Source organism: Bos taurus, chromosome 2 (assembly GCF_002263795.3).
Source record: "Bos taurus isolate L1 Dominette 01449 registration number 42190680 breed Hereford chromosome 2, ARS-UCD2.0, whole genome shotgun sequence".
Taxonomy (NCBI): Eukaryota; Metazoa; Chordata; class Mammalia; order Artiodactyla; family Bovidae; genus Bos; species Bos taurus.
The window spans coordinates 31,116,184-31,139,113 of NC_037329.1; the positions used below are offsets into that span (position 1 = coordinate 31,116,184).

The 22,930-nt window shown below is 35.4% G+C and overlaps 1 protein-coding gene and 1 non-coding gene across 3 annotated transcripts in view; one reads left to right on the top strand and one right to left on the bottom strand.

Moving 5' to 3' along the window:
- SCN3A (sodium voltage-gated channel alpha subunit 3) overlaps positions 1-22,930 on the top strand; it is a 121,414-nt gene that overhangs the window by 52,060 nt on the left and 46,424 nt on the right. Inside the window, exons 10-15 of one of the 2 annotated variants that reach the window (XM_002685332.6) lie at positions 1,967-2,108; positions 3,170-3,376; positions 11,334-11,624; positions 16,568-16,912; positions 17,937-18,069; positions 19,394-19,632. In XM_002685332.6, the coding sequence (XP_002685378.1) occupies positions 1,967-2,108; positions 3,170-3,376; positions 11,334-11,624; positions 16,568-16,912; positions 17,937-18,069; positions 19,394-19,632 (1,357 nt within the window). The remainder of the gene's footprint in view (positions 1-1,966; positions 2,109-3,169; positions 3,377-11,333; positions 11,625-16,567; positions 16,913-17,936; positions 18,070-19,393; positions 19,633-22,930) is intronic. The other variant, XM_005202500.5, reaches the window with a different exon arrangement.
- Positions 4,173-4,279, bottom strand: LOC112443706 (U6 spliceosomal RNA). Its single transcript, XR_003032115.1, has one exon. It is a non-coding gene; the product is annotated as a U6 spliceosomal RNA (small nuclear RNA).

Genomic DNA, 22,930 nt, shown 5'->3' on the forward strand with positions numbered 1-22,930 from the left:
GAGGATGAGAGATCTCAGGTTGAAACACAGAATGTGACAAAGTATCTAAATACACTTAAATAATAAACTGAAGGAAGGGAATAGGTACTAATCTAAGTAACTTTGGAAATGAATGAGCCTATAAGACTAAAGGCAAAAGGAACTATAATCTTCTTGATAAAGTTGTTTCCCATCACAGTATGGATTAACAATCCAGAAACAATTATGCATGTACACTGGCACTGAATAATTAAGTAAATAGATAGTAGATGACAGAACTCAGGTTTCTCACTTTTGGAGTGAGGGGTTACAGATAAGTAAAGGGAGGAATCTGGAATGATCCAGCAATAATGAAATAAAGTTGGGGAAATGACTATGACCTCACGTTTAGTTTAACCTAGGCACAGGTGGCTATATGAATAGTATTAGAAACCACGATCTGGGTGCCATGTTGATTGCCAAGGCAGTGTCATTGCTTCTGGGCCCTCAGTCGGCAAGGCAAGGAGACAAATGTGTATACACAAACACAGACACACCTTTACCATGGTTTCTAATGCCACTCTTCAATAAAAGAGCAAAGGCTCCTTGGAGAAATGGTTGATTATAGGACTGGGGCAGGAAGTATGAAAGATGAGCCTGGACTATATCGTAGTGTCAGAATGTAATAAAGTGTGGAAAAACAAACAAAAACAAAACACATACCACCATGAGTGATGGCAAAGAGATATAGGAGTCACCTGAAAATCGTCCAATGGCAAAAAGTGGAACAACGTAAGCAAAACTACACAATGATATTATACATAAAATTGCATTATAATTCAAAGTGTAAAATGAATACCCATGAGTATATACTCATAAAATAGATTGAATATTAGATAAATAAATGAAATAATAGATAAATCTCATGTAGAATTCCAAATAAATTTGTGCACATACTTTGCTCTTAAGAAGGTAGATCATAATTCCCTGCTCCTTATGTGTAAGCAACACATAATGAGTATTCTAAAGAGAGCAGGATGGAAAAACAAGGAAAAAAGAGTAAATTTACAATGGAGAAACTGGACAAACACTATCTCAAGTCAGGTGATGAACGTTATTATCAACAGTGATAAGTCATATTGATAGCATGTAACCTTGATATGATGTAAGGATTATGATACTTTACATCTGTGATCTTCCTCCCAAAAATTCATAACCTCAATATCTAATCATGAGAAAAACATCAGACAAATCCCAACTGAAAGAAATTCTTCAAAATACCTGACCAATATTCCTCAAAAATGTCAAGGTAATCAAAAACAAGAGCAAATCTGATAAGCTGTCACAGCCAAGAGGAGCTTTAGAGACACATGCTGACTAAACATAACGTGGCCTCCTGGGTGGGGTCTTGGAATGTAAAAAGGATACTAAGGAAAAACTGAGAAAATAAGAATGAATGACAGACTTTGATTAATAATAATGTATCAATATTGATTAAAACATACCAACGTTAAGATGTTAGTAATACAAGAAACCAGGCATAGGACATATAGGAAGTTTCTGTACTCTGTAATTTTTCTGCACATCTAAAATTATTCTAAAATAAAAATTGTATTTTAGGAATTTTTACAGAAGTGGCTAATGAAGTAACTTATTAAGCAGTTCCCTACCTTTTGGCTGGGTTTTCTGGGTTTTCATTTTTAATCATTGATTGCTGCCACTTTAAAAAGAGAGGTGTCAGTGCAAAAATGTGTGATTTCTGCTGCTCTGCCATGCTAAAGATCTATAAATAGGACTCCTGTGCACCTAAGTTTTCTATTGGTTTTCCTGATAAATTTCATCTGCTAACAGTTTCACTGTGAGCAATTACCTAAAGTGTTCTGGATAAGAAAGCAAGAAAATTCATCACAGACAGCAACTCTGGGTTTTGACAATTCCTATAAATCAATATGGATTCAAATAGCTATAACTGCTCTGCTGAGCCCAGCTCCATTCCTCTCTCTTGCAGCCAATGTCCAGAAGGATACATCTGTGTGAAGGCTGGTCGAAACCCCAACTATGGCTACACAAGCTTTGACACTTTTAGCTGGGCTTTCTTGTCTCTATTTCGACTCATGACTCAAGACTACTGGGAGAACCTTTATCAGCTGGTAAATGTCTTTGTCCCTTTGGGTTGCAATAACAAAATGCCATAACAGAAACGTATTTCTCACAGTTATAGAGACTGAGGAGTCCAAGATCAATACACCACAATGAATGCATTCTGGCAAGATCCCTCTTCCTGGCTCATAAGCCGATACCTTTTTGCTGTGTCATCACCTGGAGGAAGGGACTAGTGATCTCTCTGGAGGCTCTTTCTGTTAGGCACTAATCCCATTCATGAGGTCCCACTCTCATGACCTAAGCACCTCTCAGAGGCCATACTTCCTAATACTATCACATTGTGCATTAGGATTTTAACACATGAATTGGTAGGACACTCACATTCAGAGCACAGCAGTAAGGTTCAAAATAACATGCATATAATTTAAATTTATGAGCATATATGAAATCATAAGTATAGGCATTTGTCTATAATACTCTAAAATACTGAGAAGGGTCCATCATAAAGTGAGTGTGCCTAGGATCCCAACTGTTCATTCAGTCAGGACATGTATTTTGACATTCTTTGTTGAGAAGCATTCTGCTAGGGGCTATGGAGGATACAGAGAATGTTCATGACTTGAGCTTATAATATAGTTGTGGATGTAATAAGAACATGTGAAAAGATTTTCAAATTCAATTATATAAAATTTTCAAATTCAACTTAAGGTTAATTGGCTCTAGGAGGAAAGAAAGATGTTATCTCTAGATGATGTGGAAAGACAGTGTGGACTGAGTAGTAACTCCACGAAAGGAATTAAAATAGTGTTCTTACTTGTAATATTTCCCTGCATTATAGACTCTAAGAAAAAGCATTTTAGTAGTCCTCAAATGTATATCCAATATGTACAAATTTAAAATGTGTATGCTTACATCAAATGACACTACAATCAAGTCTTAAATAATTTTACTTGTGTGTGTATGCATTTTAAAACAAAAAATAATCTTGGTCAAATACATTGTATGCTAATAAGCATTCGTCTTCCGACTATCTAATGTTAGTAAGCAGACCTTTATTTGGGGACATTTTATAAAATACTGTTGAGATTGATCTTTTTCTTCCTCCTAGACATTACGTGCTGCTGGAAAAACATACATGATATTTTTTGTGCTGGTGATTTTCTTGGGTTCGTTTTATCTGGTGAATTTGATCCTGGCTGTGGTGGCCATGGCCTATGAAGAACAGAATCAGGCAACACTGGAAGAGGCTGAACAGAAAGAAGCTGAATTTCAGCAGATGCTTGAACAGATTAAAAAGCAACAGGAAGAAGCTCAGGTACTAAGTGATAAAAAGCAAAGCTGCTTTATTATTATTATCATCATTGTCATTGTTATTTAAAGTAGGCATATTGTACCACGGAGGTAAAATTGGTGCTGGCTTTTCATATGGCACACTGGCATTGTCATTAGAAAAGAAAAAGCTATTGAAACTTGAAATTGTTTCCTAAGTTAGAGTCAAAGTAACTTTTTAGATGTTATATATGAGGAAACTGAGGGCTTCCCTTATAGCTCAGCTGGTAAAGAATCTGCTTGCAATGCAGGAGACCCCAGTTCTATCCCTGGGTCAGGAAGATCCACTAGAGAAGGGATAGATACCCACTCCAGTATTCTTGGGCTTCCCTTGTGTTCAGCTGGTAAAGAATCCACCTGCAATGTGGAAGACCTGGGTTCGATTCCTTGTTCGGGAAGATCCCTTGAAGAAGGGAAAGGCTACCCACTCCAGTATTCTGGCCTGGAGAATTACATGGACAGTAGATGGGGTCACAAAGAGTCAGACAGGACTGAGCGACTTTCACTTTCACTTTCATGAGGAAATTAGCTCAGGGTAGAAAACATATTCAGGATGAAGTTAACTATGCAATTATCTTATGAAATCTCATGGAAGAACTTTATTTTCAGTTTAATACAAAAAAAGATACATAACTGGTATTTCCAAATATTCCTATTTCACCCCTAATTACACTTGAAGTTTTATTCTGTATTGATTGATCTCAAATGTGATCTCAAATTTTGAACTCAAAACTTCATGCCTACCTATGCTTAATCATTCTTCAGGATTTCTTTTTTTTTTTTTTTTTATGGAACGCTTCACGAATTTGCGTGTCATCCTTGCGCAGGGGCCATGCTAATCTTCTCTGTATCGTTCCAATTTTAGTATATGTGCTGCCGAAGCGAGCACCATTCTTCAGGATTTCTATAGCACAATAGGGTATCAGGATATTTAGAAGGCATCTGCTATTAGAGCCGACTTTAAATTTTCATTAATATTAAAGGCTGTTTGGGCTAGGGGCATAGAGAATGGGGCATTCATGTCTTGAGGAAATAAGAGATAAGAACAATATTTGACTACAAGAATAAACATAAATTGAAAGATGACAGTCATGGAAAGACAAATCAAAATCCAATTCATGTCAGTGAGAATTATATCCTTCACATCTTCACCAACTTTGGTATGGTCAGTCTTATTGACCATTCTCCGTGTGTGTTAGTTGCTCAGTCATGACTTTGCGACTCACAGACTGAAGCCTTCTAGGCCCCTCTGTCCATGGAATTCTCCAGGCAAGAATACTGGCAGGGGTTGCCATTCCCTTCTTCAAGGGATCTTTCTGACCCAGGGATCAAACCAGGTCTCCTGCACTGCAGGCAGATTCTTTACTATCTGAGCTACTTGGGAAGCCTGTTGACCATTCTACTAGCAGTATTTCATTTGTCTTATTTTGCATTTTCTTAACAATTAGTGAAGCTGAGCATCTTTTCTTGTTCTTATTTTCTATCTGTATGGATTCTATTGTAAAGTGGATATTCAACTATCTTCCCCAAAATTTAAGCTAGGTTGTTTTCTTATCATTGAGATTGAGTAATTTTTATGTATTAAAAAAAAAAGTCCTTCATGATAACTATTCCTTGAATATATTTTCTCCCAATCTGTAATTTGTCTTTCACCCTAACTGTACTTTTTTAGGCAAAAGTTTTAAATTTTGATGAAGTACAGTTTATCAAGATTTTTTTTTCTGTTTCTCTGATCATGCTTTTGGTGTAGCATCTAAGATATTTTTGCCAAGTCTCCATCACAAATGTTTTCTCCTAATTTTTCTTCTGCAAGTTTTATGTCTTATATTTAGGTCATCAAAGACCCATTTTAAGCTAATTTTTCTGTAAGGTGGTGTGATTTATGAGTCGAACCTTTTTAAAAATTTATTGTTGTTGTGTTATTCACTCACTCATATCTGACTCTTTGTGACCCCATGAACTGTAGCCCACCATGCTCCTCTGTCAATGTAATCTTCAGGCAACCGTACTGGAGTGGGTAGTTAGTCCAGTCTCCAGGGGTTCTTCCCAAGCCAGGGATTGAACCCAGGTCTCTTGCATTGCAGGAAGCCCTTTTTTTGCATATGGATACCTAGTTATTCCAGCATCACTCGTGGAACAAAATATTTTTTCTCCACTAAACAGCCTTTGAAACTGTCAAAATCAATTGTCCATATGTGAGTAAGTCTATTTCTGGATTCTATTTAGTTCAATTGATTTATTTCTCTTTACACCAAAACCACACTCTCTTAATCACTGTAGCTATTGAGTGAGTTTTGAAATTAGATAGTGGTAACTCCCCAACTTTATTTTTCTCTCTCAAGACTGTATTGACTATTCTTGGTCAAATATATTTTTAAAATGTGTAGCTGCATATGAGTTTTAGAATTAGCTTTTTCATTTCAATTCATATAGTTTCTACTGTGACTAACATCTTCAAGTTTATCATCTTTTCTTCTGCATCATCGGATTTGTCTTTGTCCCACCCAGGGTATTTTCATTTCAAACATTATAGCTTTCATCTTGAAAAGCTTGATTGGAATTTCTTTTACTTCTCCCATATAGGTAACATACTGAACATACACAATACAGTTATAATAAATGTTTATAGAGTCCTAAAGTCCTTGTCTGTTAATTCTAACATCTGTGTCAGATCTTGATCAATTTTAATCATTTCTGTTCATTATTGATTATATATTCCTGATTTTTTTACATTTATTGCAAACTTTGGTTAAATTCCAGACACTTGAAACTTGATCTTTTGGGGTGCTGGATATTTTTGTATTTCTATAAAAATTCTTGATCTTAGTTTGGAAACATAGTTAAATTACTTGTAAACAGTTTGATCCTAAATCTTTGAAGATTTGTTAGGTATAACTTAGAACATAGTCTAAGGCTAATTATTCCCTACTGCTAGGTGAAAACCCTTCTGAAAACTCAACTCAATTCCCCCATTCATAATTTCTTCAAAACCATTGTTACATGTATCTAGGCTGCTTAGTGGTTGTTTTAGGAGGAAGAGTGAATCAGATCTGTTACTATATCTCAACCAGAAGCAGAAATCCAAATAATTTTTGTGCATAGTGATTTTCTTAAATGGATGTTCCCAAACATTAGAGGCATTATTTGAATGTCAGTATATCCTTGGAATTGTGTGTTGAAAATTTAAATTTTTAATAATTCTGAGTTACTCTGAAGATGTACAACATACAGCAAGAGGTACTTTTTACTGAGGCTTTTTTTTTTTTTTGGTGAGACGGATTTGACAATGAATTGTTTATCTGGTTACTCAGACCAACCATATACTTAATAGTTGCTGAACATGCTGATTCTATTTTCCTGTTAACACTGGGTACAGAGTAGTATCATGGTTACAGTTTATTGATCTATTAAAAAAGTCATAAACTAATTTGGTGATAACTTGAGTGTAACTTATAAAATATACCTCATGCTTGCCAGGAATTTCTCCTATATTTCAAGTATTCAAGAGTTTATTCCAGATCGTTACAAATAAAACACATTTGTAAGATGATGAAATGGTAGCTATTTACAGGGCAAAGAATTTTTTCATTTCAAAGCTAAAAATAAAAGTTATAGGAAATAATATATATGTGTATACACATATAGACAGATAGTGCATACTAGTTGTATTTTAAAGCATTGGGTTATTCTATTGTCATTTACAAAAACAGAAAAGCAATGTGCATGAGAATACTAAACCAACCTACAGTACAGGAGTAAGAATGTCTTCTGAAATGCAGCCATTTTAGGGTAAAATATTACATCAGTTAAAAGAGTATAATCTTTAAAATTTAGCAGTAAATACACTATGTCTAGTAGAAGTTTAAAGAATCTAATTATCTATATCCTAATTAGGTCAGCCAAAATGTCAGTTCTTTTCACTTGAAAGTTATTGGAGTCCAGAGATCAAATCATGATTCAGCTTTAAGTTCATATACACAAAAGTTTAAACTGATTTCAGAGTAAATTATCCCAGTGTTTTAATATTGATGGGGATGGCACAGGTGCTAAGCTAATTTTACTTCCTTATTGACAATGCAGGTAACAGTGACCAGTAAATAGCCCATGCTGATGGAGAAGTGGGAGGTGGGGACAGAAAGAGAGGGAGACTTAGTACACCCATGAGATCACTGGGGCTCCAGTGTAATGTCAGTCTGGTTAATCACCTGTGACTCTTCAAAAGCTATCTAGCTAATGACTTCATGAAGTCTAGCATCATTTCCATTTTTATTTATATATGTTCAAAGACCTCCAAGTGCTAGTCACTGTTTAGACATGAAAAAAAGTCATATTCAGCTCACAAACCAAGTACAACTTTAAAAGACAAAGACATACTGACAAAGAAAGAAATGTTTTGTGCTATGTCATCATAATTGTGTTGGCATTTAATTTGTGATCTTTAAATGTCTAAGTGCTTAGCGTAGCATATTCCACAGAAGTATATATTGGTCTGATAGGAAAAATTTAGCAGTAAACTTAGGCACAAAATTAGAAATAGTGACATTTAAGAGGCCCAATATAATTTGGGGTAGAATTGTAATAAGTATAGTTAATGTCTTGAGGTTTTAAAATGAGATTTTAAAACTGGATCTTATGTTTACACTGAAGTATAATCACAGATATATTTTTATTTTATTTTTTAAGGACACACAGATACAGTAAGTTATAGAGCCTCTTTTGTTTCACACAGAGATAAGAGAAACAAAATGTTATTCCCTGTGGAAATATTAAGCACGTATTTGTTATCTGTTACAATAAGAATTCAGCAAACCCACTGTGAAAGTAATGCTATTAGCCTAAGTAAGCAGGACGTTGGCCATGTCACAGCGCTGCGTATAAACAGGTACACAGACATGGGAGGTGACAGGAAACATCTGCCTCTGAGGGAATTGACAAATCCCTGGAAGTGGAATAAGTGACAGATTCGAGCTGACGAGTGACACAGAAAATGTGTTGTGTCGGGAGGTTACCGTTGTTGCCTTACAAAAATCTGTTTTGGTTTTGAGTTATTCCAACTGTTTACCCAGTCTAGGAAGGGAAATCATGTCTTATGCAAAACAAATTCTGGAAGTGATTTTAATGGACCTGAGTTTCAGAATTATGTCAAGAGACTATTACCACCACTTCCACTTCCTTTTTTCCTGACAACAAACAAGTGAATAAATGATTTGGCACTGTGAATTGTATGCTTTTCTCTATACAAAGTGGAAAGGAAAATTAAGGACTTTATTTGGATAAAAAGAAATGTGTATACTTTCATTCTCTCAAGGAGTGCTGTAAATTATGTATCTCCTATGTATCAAGCACTATGCAACTATATTTAACTTGCTCAAATTAGTCCTTCATTTATCCACTTTATTTTATACTTTTATATTAAATTTATTTATATTTATAAAGGGCCCTTAATATTTATCATCTTTCATTACTGACATTGAAAGTGATATCCATGATCAAAAATTTAATTGGGAATTCCATGGTGGTTGAACGTTTAAAACTCAAAGATTCCACTGCAGAGGGCACGAGTTTGACTGATCCTTGGTTAGGGAACTAAAAACTAAGATGCTGCATACCACATGGCTCAGCCAAAAAAAGAGAAAAATTCAATTAAAAAAAATCTGGATATCTGATTATATGCATTCTATAAATATACAAATTCTGAATTAATGTTTCATTTAAATGTTAGGATTGTCTTTTATCAAGTTTTAGATCCAGGTTTCTATAATGACTATAGCGATCAATATAAACATTTTACATGTTCCTTGGCCCAACACATATATTTAGTACTATATGTAATATTATGGTTCCCATCCGTGGGGTCATGTTAATCCCATGGAATGTGTTTCATAGAACCTTTAGTTTTAAACCTTTTTTAAAATTTTTAGTTGAGATGAGGTTCAGAAATAGAAGCTACTTAGAAGGGTCTGCTTCTCAAGAAGGAGAAAATGTTGTCAAAGCATTCAATATGAGTTTTATGTTCTTTTCTAAAATATATTTCTGTTATGCAGACTATTCTGAAACCTAGCTTTTATGAGATCTTGAAAAGTCAAGTCTGTCTTATTCTTCCCATACCCGCATTCAATATCTGAGACAACTGACAGTATAGTGCCTTTTTTTACCCTTATTCACCAAACATTTACTGAATCTTTTTTATGTCAAATGACATAATATGCAATGTGCACACAGACAGACACAAACACACATACACACATACACAAGTGACAGAATTCCTATCTATAGGAATAGACAAGAATATGTCTAGTGGCGAAGAGGAGAAGATAGAACAAGGAGCAGCTGTATTAGAGTTCCTTGTATTCAGTAATGACATATGTAAAGAGTTGAACCAGTAGTCTACTATTTTAATTATTTCCATTTTGATGATTATGTTTATAAACAGGAACATACTTAATGAGAACTCAGCTTTGAATTTCATATCCTCTCCAGTTAGTGTTTAGATCATTTCCCATTTAAAAATACCATTCACATAAATAAAAATACAAAAGATTTGGCATGCCATGTTTTACCTCAAAGCTGCTGTGTTTCTTTAGTAGGTGCAGAAATTTAAAAAGCTTAAGTAGTACTTGCTTCCAGAGAAGGCAATGGCACCCCACTCCAGTACTCTTGCCTGGAAAATCCCACGGACAGAGGAGCCTGGTGGGCTGCAGTCCATGGGGTCGCTAAGAATAGGACACGACTGAGTGACTTCACTTTCACTTTTCACTTTCATGCATTGGAGAAGGAAATGGCAACCCACTCCAGTATTCTTGCCTGGAGAATCCCAGGGACGGGGGAGCCTGGTAGGCTGCCGTCTATGGGGTCGCACAGAGTCGGACACGACTAAAGTGACTTAGCAGCAGCAGCAGCAGTGCTTGCTTCAGCAGTACATATACTAAAATGCTTAAGTATACTTAGTGTTGAAATATGGAAAGAAAATATTTGAAGTAGTCATAATCCTTTGAATGATTACTACAGGTATTTATTGACTGATATGTTAAACTTTCGTTAATTATTTATAATAATAATAATAAATAAATATTTAAAATTTTAAGCTAAAAGTGCTATGCAGTAAATTAATCATGTTAGACTCTGGGATTAATATGACCTCAGGAATGGGAGGGCTTGCCAGGTGGCTCAGTGGTAAAGAATCTGCCTGCTAATGAAGGAGACGCAGGTTCAATCTTTTGGTCAGGAAGATCCCCTGGAGGAGGAAATGGCAACTCACTCCAGTATTCTTGCCTGAAAAATCCCATGAACAGAGAAGCCTGACAGGCTACAGTACGTGGGGTCACAAAGAGCTGAACACGACTGAGCAGATGAGTACGCATGAACCCAGAAATGCGAATAATAAATACTACTGAATGTGATTCAAATGAAGAAGAGGATAAATTAGCCAATACATTCCCACTATTTCCCCCAGAGGTAAAAAGTAGATACTTTAAATGCTTTGAGTTCACAAAAAAAGAAAAGTCTTTTGTCCTAGATTTAGAAGAAAAAAATACCACTCAGTTGTTCACAATCACAAGTGGGAGGAACAAACCTATGGATGGAATTGGAATAGTAATCAGACCAGACACCACCACTAAGAGAACATTTGCTTTTAAAGTGTAGAAGATATTTTTAAGAGAGCAGTTGTTTCCTGAAATGAAGCTAATCTCAACAGAGTTTTTTAAAAAAGACTTCAGAAGATGTGCCAAACCAGACTTTTCTAATTCATAAGCTAACATTTTGCCTTATACTATGCGAAAATGTATCATTATTAAGTACTCTCTTGTAGTAAAACATAAAAATGACCAGAAAGACATACACTTTCAAATATAGTTCATTGTATTAAATGGCAACATATGTACCACAGTCAACTGTTTTCCAAAGTTGCATGTTCTAAAGAGTGCCTGGTTTTATTTACACAGGCAGTTGCAGCAGCATCAGCTGCTTCAAGAGATTTCAGTGGAATAGGTGGGTTAGGAGAGCTCTTGGAAAGTTCGTCAGAAGCATCAAAATTAAGCTCCAAAAGTGCTAAGGAGTGGAGGAACCGAAGAAAGAAAAGAAGACAGAGGGAGAATCTTGAAGGAAACAACAAAGGAGAGGGAAACAGGTTTCCCAAGTCTGAATCTGAGGACAGTGTCAAAAGAAGAAGTTTCCTCTTCTCCATGGATGGAAATCGACTAACTAGTGACAAGAAATTCTACTCCCCTCATCAGGTACAGCTTTCTACTAAGGATTCCAGTTTGTTTTGTCATTTCTGTATCTTCGTATATTTTTGTAGCATCTGATGTAAATGAGGGACAGGGAACTAACATTTAATATGATTATTTAAATGTATATCATAAACTGTCTTTAAAAGAGACTTTTATTAAATCATTAATAACTTTGATTTTACAGTAATCAGTTTTAAGCACTATAGTATTTTGAGGCCATTTTCTCAATCTGCTTTGTTGGGAGGTAGGAGGAGTGAAACCTACCTATCAAACTTTTTCCTTCAGTGAGGCAGTTTTGTAATCTCTTGTCTACCTTTTCCATTTTGAGACCTCAAATGAACCTACCTTTTTTGCACATGGTTTTCTGCCTTTAATATCTGAGTATTAGATATTACTAATATCTAATGTATTAGATACATTACTGTGAGATATGTATGAATTTTGCAAAGAAATGTCTATGGATTTTGTTTCTGTCTTTTGATGTGAGAACTGTACTGTATCTTCCATTATGCTGATATGGTGTCATTCCATGATACATTAGGATGAAATTATGACCCAAATTCTCTCGAAGAGAATTAAATAAAAGACGGTCTATTTTTGCTCTGATTTAATGCCAAGTACCCAATTCTTCAGCATATTTTCAAGTCAAATAGGGTAAATAGTATCAACTTTGCTCATAAGTTTTATCAGTTGCATAATGAAGAGTAAATAGTTATGAAATCTGTGATAAGTACAGTTATGGCTTAGAACCCTATTTGGTTCCATTAGAATTTCATGTGCTATGAATTATTAACTCTTCTAATTATTTTAACCTGGGTCAGCCAACCAACAAATATTTATTGCTCACCTACTATGGTTCACAAGAGAAAGAAATAGTTCTACAAAAAAAAAAACTCAATGAACAAAACAATGTAATTCACTGACCTCATGGATTTTTATACAGAAGGAGGAGACAGACAATAAACAAGATAAGTAAGTCACAGACTATGTCAGAAAGTGATAAGTACAATTGCAGGGGAAAGGCAAGAAAAGAAAATCAAGAGCACTAGCTGGTGGTTAAAAAAAATTAAATAGGATGGTTTGGGAAGCCTTGACTGTAAAGGAGACCTTGCAGCAAAGATTTTGAGGAGGCAAGAGAACAGGCTATCTATCGAAGTGCATTTTAGCCTCACTGAAGAGCAAGTGGAAAGCCCTGATGTGGTAATATGCCCAGAATGTTCAAGAAGCAGCTGAGAAGCCCCTGTTGAGTGAACCAAGAGGAGCAACAGCAATAGGAAGTTAGCTGAAAATCAAGAGTTTAAATACTAAAAACAGAATTGGTATATACATATATTATATGTAGTTCATTTCATATTTGGAGATAGTGAGACAGATAGGGAGATAGGAAGAGAGGGAGATGGTAGGATGATAGGCAGGTAGACTGATAGATAAATGGATAAAATAGACAACAGATGTTGCAAAGAAAAAGAAATAGCCTATTAGCATTGACAGTTACATACCCCAGTAAAAATATGCACAAAACATTAACACAATCACAAGCAAAAATATACCAGAAGCATTTTACAGTTTCTGGTTGTGTAAACAAACTCTCTAAAAGGAAAGAGTTTGTTTACACAAACAAACAAGGTGGACAGGGCATAATGTTCAAAACAAATATATCTTTAAAATCATTAAGGCCAATTAGCCATAAATTATGAGTACCCTGTCCTCTACTAACATAAATTTTAGGTGTTAGTTTACATTTATTATATTATTTTATTCTTAAATACAGAGTACATATTCATAGTACAATGTGAAAAAGTACTTAAAGGCAAACAATGGAAAGTGAATCCTCCTGCCAAGATTTTATCAATGTTGTTTGAACACAGGGAAGCAATTTATTTTAAAACAGAAGCTTCATAGCTAGAACCAAGTGTAGTTGCTGACTTACTGGAAACGTTGATAAGCCACATACATTTAACTTGAAATGCCATGCTTCTGTTAGAACATCTTCAAATTCTCTGTGTCTTCCATTCTGACTTCCCAAATTCACTTCAAGTTCAGTTCTTGCATGCAGGATTGTGTCCTTACACTTAAATGCTTCGATTTTACCTTTTGCTACTGAAAATTAAGAAAAAGAATTCAGATTTGCCTTCTTAGAACAAGACAAAAAAAAAAGATACCTAGAATTTATATTTTGGCATGCCTGAGGCAAAGAAAGTTGGGCTTTTGGTCCTTAATGCAGAAAAGCTTGTTTTCTCCAGAAAAAGGGCTGCCACAGCTGTGGGTATTCCCTGCACTCTGCTGCATCTTCTAGTGTGTTATTTTTGGTTTATTTTCTCTGAATACTATTTTTGCTATCTTCTTTTTTCAGTCTCTGTTGTCTTGAAAGCTGTGCTCACACCCATTATTATACTTTCCAAAGAGTGAACAGAAATTTCAAATAAACCCAAGGATTTGAAACGCCTCTGAAAACATGTCAACATAAAAACATGCAAATTAAAGGCATGTACCAGATACATTTTAGATGTACACACATATCACACACTCCCAACCACTATGTATAGACAGACTTTAAGTTTCCAAAGACAATATTCTAATACAGGGATATAAAGATGATTGAATTGAACCATCTTAGGAATTAGTGTAAGACAAAGCTGGTATTAGGGCTTGCATAGTGGCTCAATGGTAAAGAATCTGCCTGCAATGCAGAAGACCCAGGTTCAATCCCTGGACTGGGAAGATTCCCTGGAGAAGGAAATGGCAACCCACTTCAGTATTCTTGCCTGGAGAAACCCATGGCTGGAGAAGCCTGGTGGGCTACACTCCATGGGGTCACAAAGAGTTGGAAACAACTGAGCGACTAACACTTTCACTTTCTTTTCAAAGCTGGCATTCCTCTGAGTGCAGGGTGAGGTCCACCTGCATTAGAATCACCTAGAATCTATGTTTGAATTCTCAGATCCCAGTGTCCTGGGTCTTCCCTCATAGCTCAGTCGGTAAAGAATCTGTCTGCAATGCAAGAGCTCCAGGTTCGATTCCTGGGTTGGGAAGATCCCCTGGAGAAGAAAATGGCAACCCACTCCAGCATTCTTGCCTGGAGAATCCCATGGACAGAGGAGCCTGGCGGGCTATGGTCCATGGGATCACAAGAGTCAGACATCACCACCACCACCACAGTGTCCTACCCCTGATTACTGAATCCCAGTTCCAGAAAGCTGGGACCTAAAAATACACACCAAGGTTTCAAAACATGAGTGTGGACATAAAAATATTATATTGATAATTTAAATTGATTGTGAGGAGATTAAAAGCATCATCATTCCTTATTATTGAGGGCTGAATGAATGTCTTCACAATGTCTAATTTTTTGATCACTTTGATGACTAGAAAATCAGTCTAGATACTGCCCGACATTGGGTAGACAAACTTGCTACATGAACTGAGTGTCACATAGACACAGTCTCAGCCTGGATAAGCTGAGCAGTCATTAATTCCTGTGAATATTTCTAACCAAATCCAAAGGAATAGCACATTTCTCGATGAATAGTATCTTTCCAGAATATCACTGACACAGAAGGCAAAAAAGATGATTCTAGTGCTTTGCAGTCAGGGGAAAGCCATAAAATAAAGCTAAAAATGGGGCATAATAAAATCAGCATGACCTAATTAGGCAGAGGGACCAAAACTAAATTTGAGGGAGTTTGCCTTCCTTATAGTTTTTTCTGCCAAAATTACTATTTTTGGTTTTACATTGAAGCTTTGTGGAAGAAAGGAAAGGTCTAGGTATATTTCCAGCTGCATGTGGATATGTATGCATATGTATGTGTATGCATATGTTACCCAGCTATACAGAGATTTAGAACAGGTCATGAGAGGTTGCTGGGGCAGGGGAGGGGACAAAATATGGGAAATGCCATTGTCAACGAGGAAGGGAGTAAACAAATATTCGGCAGCAGACTAGAGATGTTTTTGAAAACTATCATCAAGGCTAAAACAAACAAAGAATTATTTGGCGCTACTGATTTAAAAGCCATTCAAAAAATGAAAGAAGGGACTTCATGTTAAATTCTTATTATTTAGTATCAGAAACTGTCTACTTGATTTATTCATAAATATATATAAGTTTTAAAGTTTTTAATCATCCAGTTCCTTTTAATGAAATTAAATTGATATTAGAAGGATAAGCTATCCTCTACATCACCCTTACTGGTGAAGACATGTATAAGTATTTTTAAAACTAGTGTGAAATTTTAAGTAAGAATAGTAATTTACATCAATCTAGGAATTCTCTCTGTTGTGTTTGCTATGGCATATATTCTCTCAAACAAGGTGAATCATTAGTAGCCATCTGGAAAACTTAGCAAATTTAGAAGACCGCATCATAGATAAGTTTTGTGGCTTTTATGCCCATGTGCAAAAGACAAGAAGGCCCAGAAAATAACAGTAACTTCCTTTTAAAACTCAAAAAAAGAGAATGGAGAGATAATGCCTTTGTTTTTAAATCATCCAGAAGAAACTTACTTGGTCCAAATATTTTAAATTCAAGCCAACAGTCTCATTGAACTGTAACTTAGTTTCCAAGTCGTGTGCCCTTTCAGATTATAGCATTTAGGAGTGAAAGTCACCTGTTAAAAAGAATCATTTGTCCTCTCCAGCATCAGGTTCCCCACCTAGAACATTACGATGACAAAATCCACCTCATAGGACTACAGCAAAGATTAAATGAAGTGGTCATGCACTTAGTAAACTGCAGATTAGAACTCCTAATCAGAAAAATTACTTAAATTTGTATTGTGGTCTTTAATAAAAATATCAAAACATATGTGTTCTCTATAAATTTGATAAACCGTGTTTAAGAGCAAGACTATTCTTACCCAAAAGCAAATAGATTCTGCAATATTAAGACTTTCATTAAATAGCTGTGTCCCCTGTCCCCATTCTTTCCTTCCTTGCTCTCTCCTCAGTCTCTGTTAAGTATCCGTGGTTCCCTGTTTTCCCCACGACGCAATAGCAAAACAAGTATTTTCAGCTTCAGAGGTCGGGCAAAGGATATCGGTTCTGAAAATGACTTTGCTGATGACGAACACAGTACATTTGAAGACAGCGAGAGCAGGAGAGACTCACTGTTTGTGCCGCACAGACACGGAGAGCGACGCAACAGTAACGTTAGTCAGGCCAGTATGTCATCCAGGATGGTGCCAGGGCTTCCAGCCAATGGGAAGATGCACAGCACTGTGGATTGCAATGGTGTGGTTTCCTTGGTGGGTGGACCATCAGCTCTAACCTCACCTACTGGACATCGGCCAGAGGTGATAATAGATAATAAATTAGCTACTACTGACATTATACACCGATTTGAAATAATCAAGGCCTGGGCGGTTTAGCCTGTTATACTATCCTACTTCCCCAAAATGAAAGTCCTTAAAAATAACATATGATTTTACTGAATGAAAAAACCAATAGACTCTTGAGAACCAATTGAATTGTATGGGACCATTAACTTTCAAATGCTTTAGGTTAAAAGAGCCTGGTTTTTAGAGTTTGGGGTGAAAACTCCTATCTGCAAATTCAACACAAAATAATGGGCACTATGACAACCTATTACAGATGTCTGTTCACCCAGAATTGTATAATAGTCTATTCATATTCTGGAAATTTCATATACTTAAAATTAAATAATTTAATGGCCAACATATTGATAACAGGCAGTTTCGGTACAACTGCCAATATTTTACAGTGACTCTAAAATGTTCTGATGTCTATTAAATGACTCTAAAATGTTTTGATTTCTTATAGGATGGCACATGGAAATAATTTAAAAAATCTCAGGAAAGCACACACATTTCATTGTACATCTGTGTTCGTGCATAGAAAAAAATCGGCCCATATATGTCAATATTTTCAATATAGCCTCAAGAAAATAATTCAGCCTTAATATTAATATTACATAATACTATTATTTGTTTTGGGGGAAGAGTAATCTGATTTTAATTATTGAGAAAGCTAAAATACTTTTCATTTGAATTAAATGAAATAATAAATGATTTATGAAAAATTTCTCTGGAAATTCCAACAGGTAAATTAAAATATTTCTGCAACATAATTGCCTTATACAATTGCACCCAACTGGTAAATTCTTGTTTTAACCCTGTAGGGTATCACCTGTGATTTTTTTAAGTATTTATAATTTAATAATAAATTAGTATTTTATTATTATTTGAAAATTGTTACTTGGGAAAACTGCACGTGGCATGACTTTCCAAAGAAATGCTAATGTTGTGTTGTATTACTCACTGAAAAGGGTGGTTTGAGCCATCAGTATTTGGTTTGCAGGGTACCACCACTGAAACGGAAGTCAGAAAGAGAAGGCTAAGTTCTTACCAGATTTCAATGGAGATGCTAGAAGATTCCTCCGGAAGGCAAAGAGCCATGAGCATAGCCAGCATCTTGACTAACACGATGGAGGGTAAGAAGGCAGCTATGGGATAGTCAGCTTTCTATGATTATATAGTTTGGAGAACTATTACTTATTCCCATGGAATTATGAAAGTCAGTTACCCAAGATCAGAACTGTATAATGGACCTAAGTAGATAATATATGGAACACTATTATCACATTGATTACACAACTAATATTGCCTCTATTTCTTTTTGATTCCGATTCTCATCTACCGAGTGATTATTTCACCACTCGATAGCTCATCAGCGAGGATTTATCCTTATGTTATATTATCCTCAAGCAATTAGAGAAAAAAAAATTCCCTTTTTAAGTTTTGGTATGCAGAAGCACAAAGAAACATCTCTAAAACTTCAATCTGTTCTCCAGGCATAGGAGTGGTGATGGGTTGAGGAGGCATATGGGTTGAGTTGGAGAAATCAAAACCTTTGTTCTGTTTCCACAGGAGCCCTAAGAAAAGATCTTTCCTCCATCTTCCACATACACAGAAACCATTACATTCCTTTAATGAAGAGCTGACACAAATATTTGTTGATTTTGACACACAGGAATGGACAACAAATATTACTTCCTTGTTCATTCATTAAATAAGTCCCCATTTCTTCAAGCTTGGAGGAATATTACATCAGTACTGTCACTTTATAAATCCCAATCAGAATTCATATCTAACATGAATTCTTTAGAAAACTTCAATTATATTTTGTATCTTAGTCTATTGGTATATTGGATATGCAAATGGGCATATATTTCATATATATTTCACCCATTAAATTACTAGTACCTTTTTAATAGGCTAGAATTCTGAAAAAAAAAATGAGTAAATATGAATAACAGAACTAGATTTGGGGCTGAATCTATATTAAAAAGAAAAACATACTATATCTTGATGTGTACAAGATCAATGCTAATGTGGAGACAGAGAATAAAGGGTCACATATATTAATAATAATCACAATTTTAGAAAGTATTCTGAAAAAGCTCTTTCAAAAGAAACAGTAATTGATACACTTAATAGTTCTCTAAAACTTACTTTAAAATTCTGTTTTGATAAAGAAAATATAGCAATTTAATAACCCATTACCTAATTAATAGGTAATTAAGTTATTTAACTTGAGGCAACATAATAAGTTTGAAGTATTTTTTCGGCTAAAAGACATTTTTCATAAATATTTTGTGAAAATATTCAATGGAATTGTCTTCTCAAGTCTGTTAAACTAATATGAACTTCCGTCCCTAAGTAAAAGTATCAATTTTATCAAATAATGTATAATCTACAACAACAGTAATTTGGTTATATTGTTATTTACTATCTCATTCTTTATTGTTCCCCCAGAACTTGAAGAATCTAGGCAGAAATGTCCACCATGCTGGTATAGATTTGCCAATATGTTCTTGATCTGGGACTGCTGTGATGCATGGTTAAAAGTAAAGCATCTTGTAAATTTAATTGTTATGGATCCATTTGTTGATCTTGCCATCACTATTTGCATTGTCTTAAATACCCTCTTCATGGCCATGGAGCACTACCCAATGACTGGTCAATTCAGTAGTGTGCTGACTGTAGGAAACCTGGTGAGTTCATTTGAAGTTTACTTATTTACTTTGTCAGAGATAAGGCAGATAGACCAAAGAAGAAATCCATTTGTGCTATGCAGAACCCCCGAACTATACCCTCTTTTCTCAGAGGAAGAAATATCTAAAGGAATATTGAAGGCGTTCTCAGGGATAAGGTCTAGAATTCAACTGGTATGAATACTGACTGTTGAGACCAACATCTGTGCTGATTGATCATGGTGTTTTACCCTTTGTAAACTTGTTAAAATTACTGTCAATCTTGCTGAAAAAAAAGCAGAAATCATGAGGTCTAACTCTGGCTCCATAAGCATGCAGTTTTAACATACACAGCTTATGAAGAAATAGTTCTTTGAAGGGAATACATAAAGATTGATTTCTGTGCAAACAAGGGCATAGTTGTTTCAAACTGAACTGCCTAATAAAATGCTTCAGTAGAATTCACACAAGAGAAGAAATAGTTGATAAAAATGCATTTGTAATTTAGCCACACTCTGGTTCATGTTACTTGGGTAGACATCTGTATATGTGTATGCCGACATATACATTTCCTCCTTCTAATGAAGAAACTGAAATGGATGAACAAGTAAAAAAAGAATTTAAATAGTTTATTAATCAAGACCTTTTTTTTTTTGGCACAAGATAGAAACAGAATTCAATAGCCTAAGAGGAAAATAAAAAGACTGTCTCATGAAATGGAAAGAAAAAGACGAATTACCAAACCATATGAGGATAATTTTGCAACTGGGCTTCAGGAAATGCTTTAACCAAGGGATTGGATGTAGCCCAACCATTCATTGCATCTTTTGTCTGTAGGTCAGGAAATATGATCACCCATACCTTGTTGGTTCTAAATCTTGTAACCTCTGCAATGGAAAAACACTGAATCTCTTTTTCAGTTCCAGTTTAAAGACTCTCGTGATAGGACTCTGATTAGCATAGCTTGGATCAGATGCTTCTCTCTGGTTTAACCAACATTGGCGAAGGTAGATTCATGTGCAAATCGCAGTTCTGAGGAATTACACAGGTGGAGGATTAATTCCCAACAGAAAGAAGAAAGGGAATACTGGGCAAACAACTGTCTAAGTGTCTACTTCAATAAGTGACCTCAACTTCACTGCATTATTTGACTCAGTATAACACCCACCAGATTCTTGAGACTTTCTTCATCTTTGACACCTGTGATATTGATTTGTGTGTGTGTGTGTCTAATTGGCTCCTTCATCTTTCCAATCACTCAATATCTCTGCTTCCTTTTCTGGACTTCTCTTCTTTTGCCTATTAGGGCTATGTTTTTCACTCAATATTTGTATGTATTCAACAGCTCTATGTATTATCTACTCTTATAAGTTGTGTTCTATTTCTGTATTTCCAGCTGTTAAAGATTATTGCCCCAGGATAACTTTAAACATCTGAAAGATGATCTTTCTCACAGTTTATTGAAAGCCCTAAAAATTTCAAGTTAGTTTTGTATTACCTCTAGTAGTAGCCTTTCAGTTTCAAAGAGGCTGCCAGCTTCAAAATAGAAACCTTTTATTTCTTATATACAATTTTATATCAGGACCCATTGTTTCTTTTTTCTAGGTATCAATTCTTTTTACCAATATAGCTACCATTAAAATTGTAATTCTAGTACTCTACACTCAGTCTGCTTTCATCTTGCCAAAGTATCTATTGTCTATATTTGTGGTTCAACAATCTTACCTGGTTTTCAACACTCCCCCTCTAATCCCATCCTTCCTATGTCATCTTATTTTCCATTGTTTCCTAGCCAGTCACCATCAGTCTTCTCAGAACAGCCTTGACACTATAACCCACAAATGTTTATATGTTTATATAGGGAAAGTAATTCACAGTTCTCTATATTCATATTTAAAGTGTCCTGACTCAAATCACTTCATCTCAATTTTTCATATTCTTTAAGGTCCAGCCATAGCTTCCTCTCTCCTCTAATATGACTCTCAGTCCATACTGAGCACACTTTTAACTCCTAATCCATTTCTGTGAATAGAACATGGTCGAACATTAAACATTTTCTTGTTGCATCATAATTCTTGTTTTTCAATTCCACTACATATTACTCCATGGCAGAGATCACATCCTACTTTTCTTTTGTATCTCTCAGAGTGTTTACATGGGTGTAGCTTGATAAATAACCATTTGTTTCCTATCCATAAAAGAACATGAGCTTTGGAATCAGGTAGAACTGGGTTTGACCTTACTAATAATGTAGCATCTGGACAAGCATGATAAAAACAATTTCGAGTCTTTGTTTTCTATTATTGAAACGGATATAATAATACTCATCTCCCAGAGTTGCTCTGACGGTCTAATGAGATAATGTGAAAACACAACACTTTGCCTGGCATCTAGCACGTGCTCAATAAACAGCTTCCTTCCTCTTATGTACGCTATTAACCTTTCTTTGAAATACTGATGGAAAACAGTTCTGGTCTAGCTCTGTATTTTTCCCAGGACAGTTAGGGAAGTTGAACTGTTAGGAACAATTTGGGAAATTTGTCAGAGTGACACAGGAAATTGAGGTCTTAAAGAATTTTGACGTTGAAGCAATGGAGTACGGAAGCACAGGATAGGAGATGTTGGATTATAGGATGGTCAAACGGAACAGCACTAGACTAAAACACCAAATTTGGGTCCAAGTCCAGTTGTCTGTGCTAAAAATCTGATCTTGAAAAAGTTACAAATATTGTTTTCTCATGAGTACAATGTGTTGGGACTAGACGAGTTTTCATGTCTCTCCTCATGCTAAAATCTATAATTTTGAGTATCAGTGGAGATAATGAGGTGGAGAAGTGAGGTGAAATACTGATCAGTGGTTGACTGTAACAGAACCATGGATAAGCTGAGTTTAATATTAGGGAAACAAGACTCAAAGATAGAGAACACAGGTGACCGGAAACTGACGTAACTATTTGTAACCATAAGAACAGGCGAATGTGTAAACTGACTGTTACTACTAGCTAAAAGCTCATTAATATTCTCTCTTTCTCTCTGTGTGAGAGAGAAATATTGCTTGCATTATGAGTACTTAGCTGACTTTGGATCTATGGTATATACCATAGATGGGTGTTGCATTGCGTATTTTGTGAAGATTTTATAGTTTTCTTACTAAAATCAATTTAAAATTTCTCTGGACTAGTTTATTACTATTCAAGTGATTCCATACTGCCTTATAAATAAGGAAATTGAGTTTCTGGTTGAATTAATAACAAAAGAATGTGCCATAAAAGAGTTGTGGCACTTTCAGCCTTTATTTAGATAAATGTGCTTTTTTGTA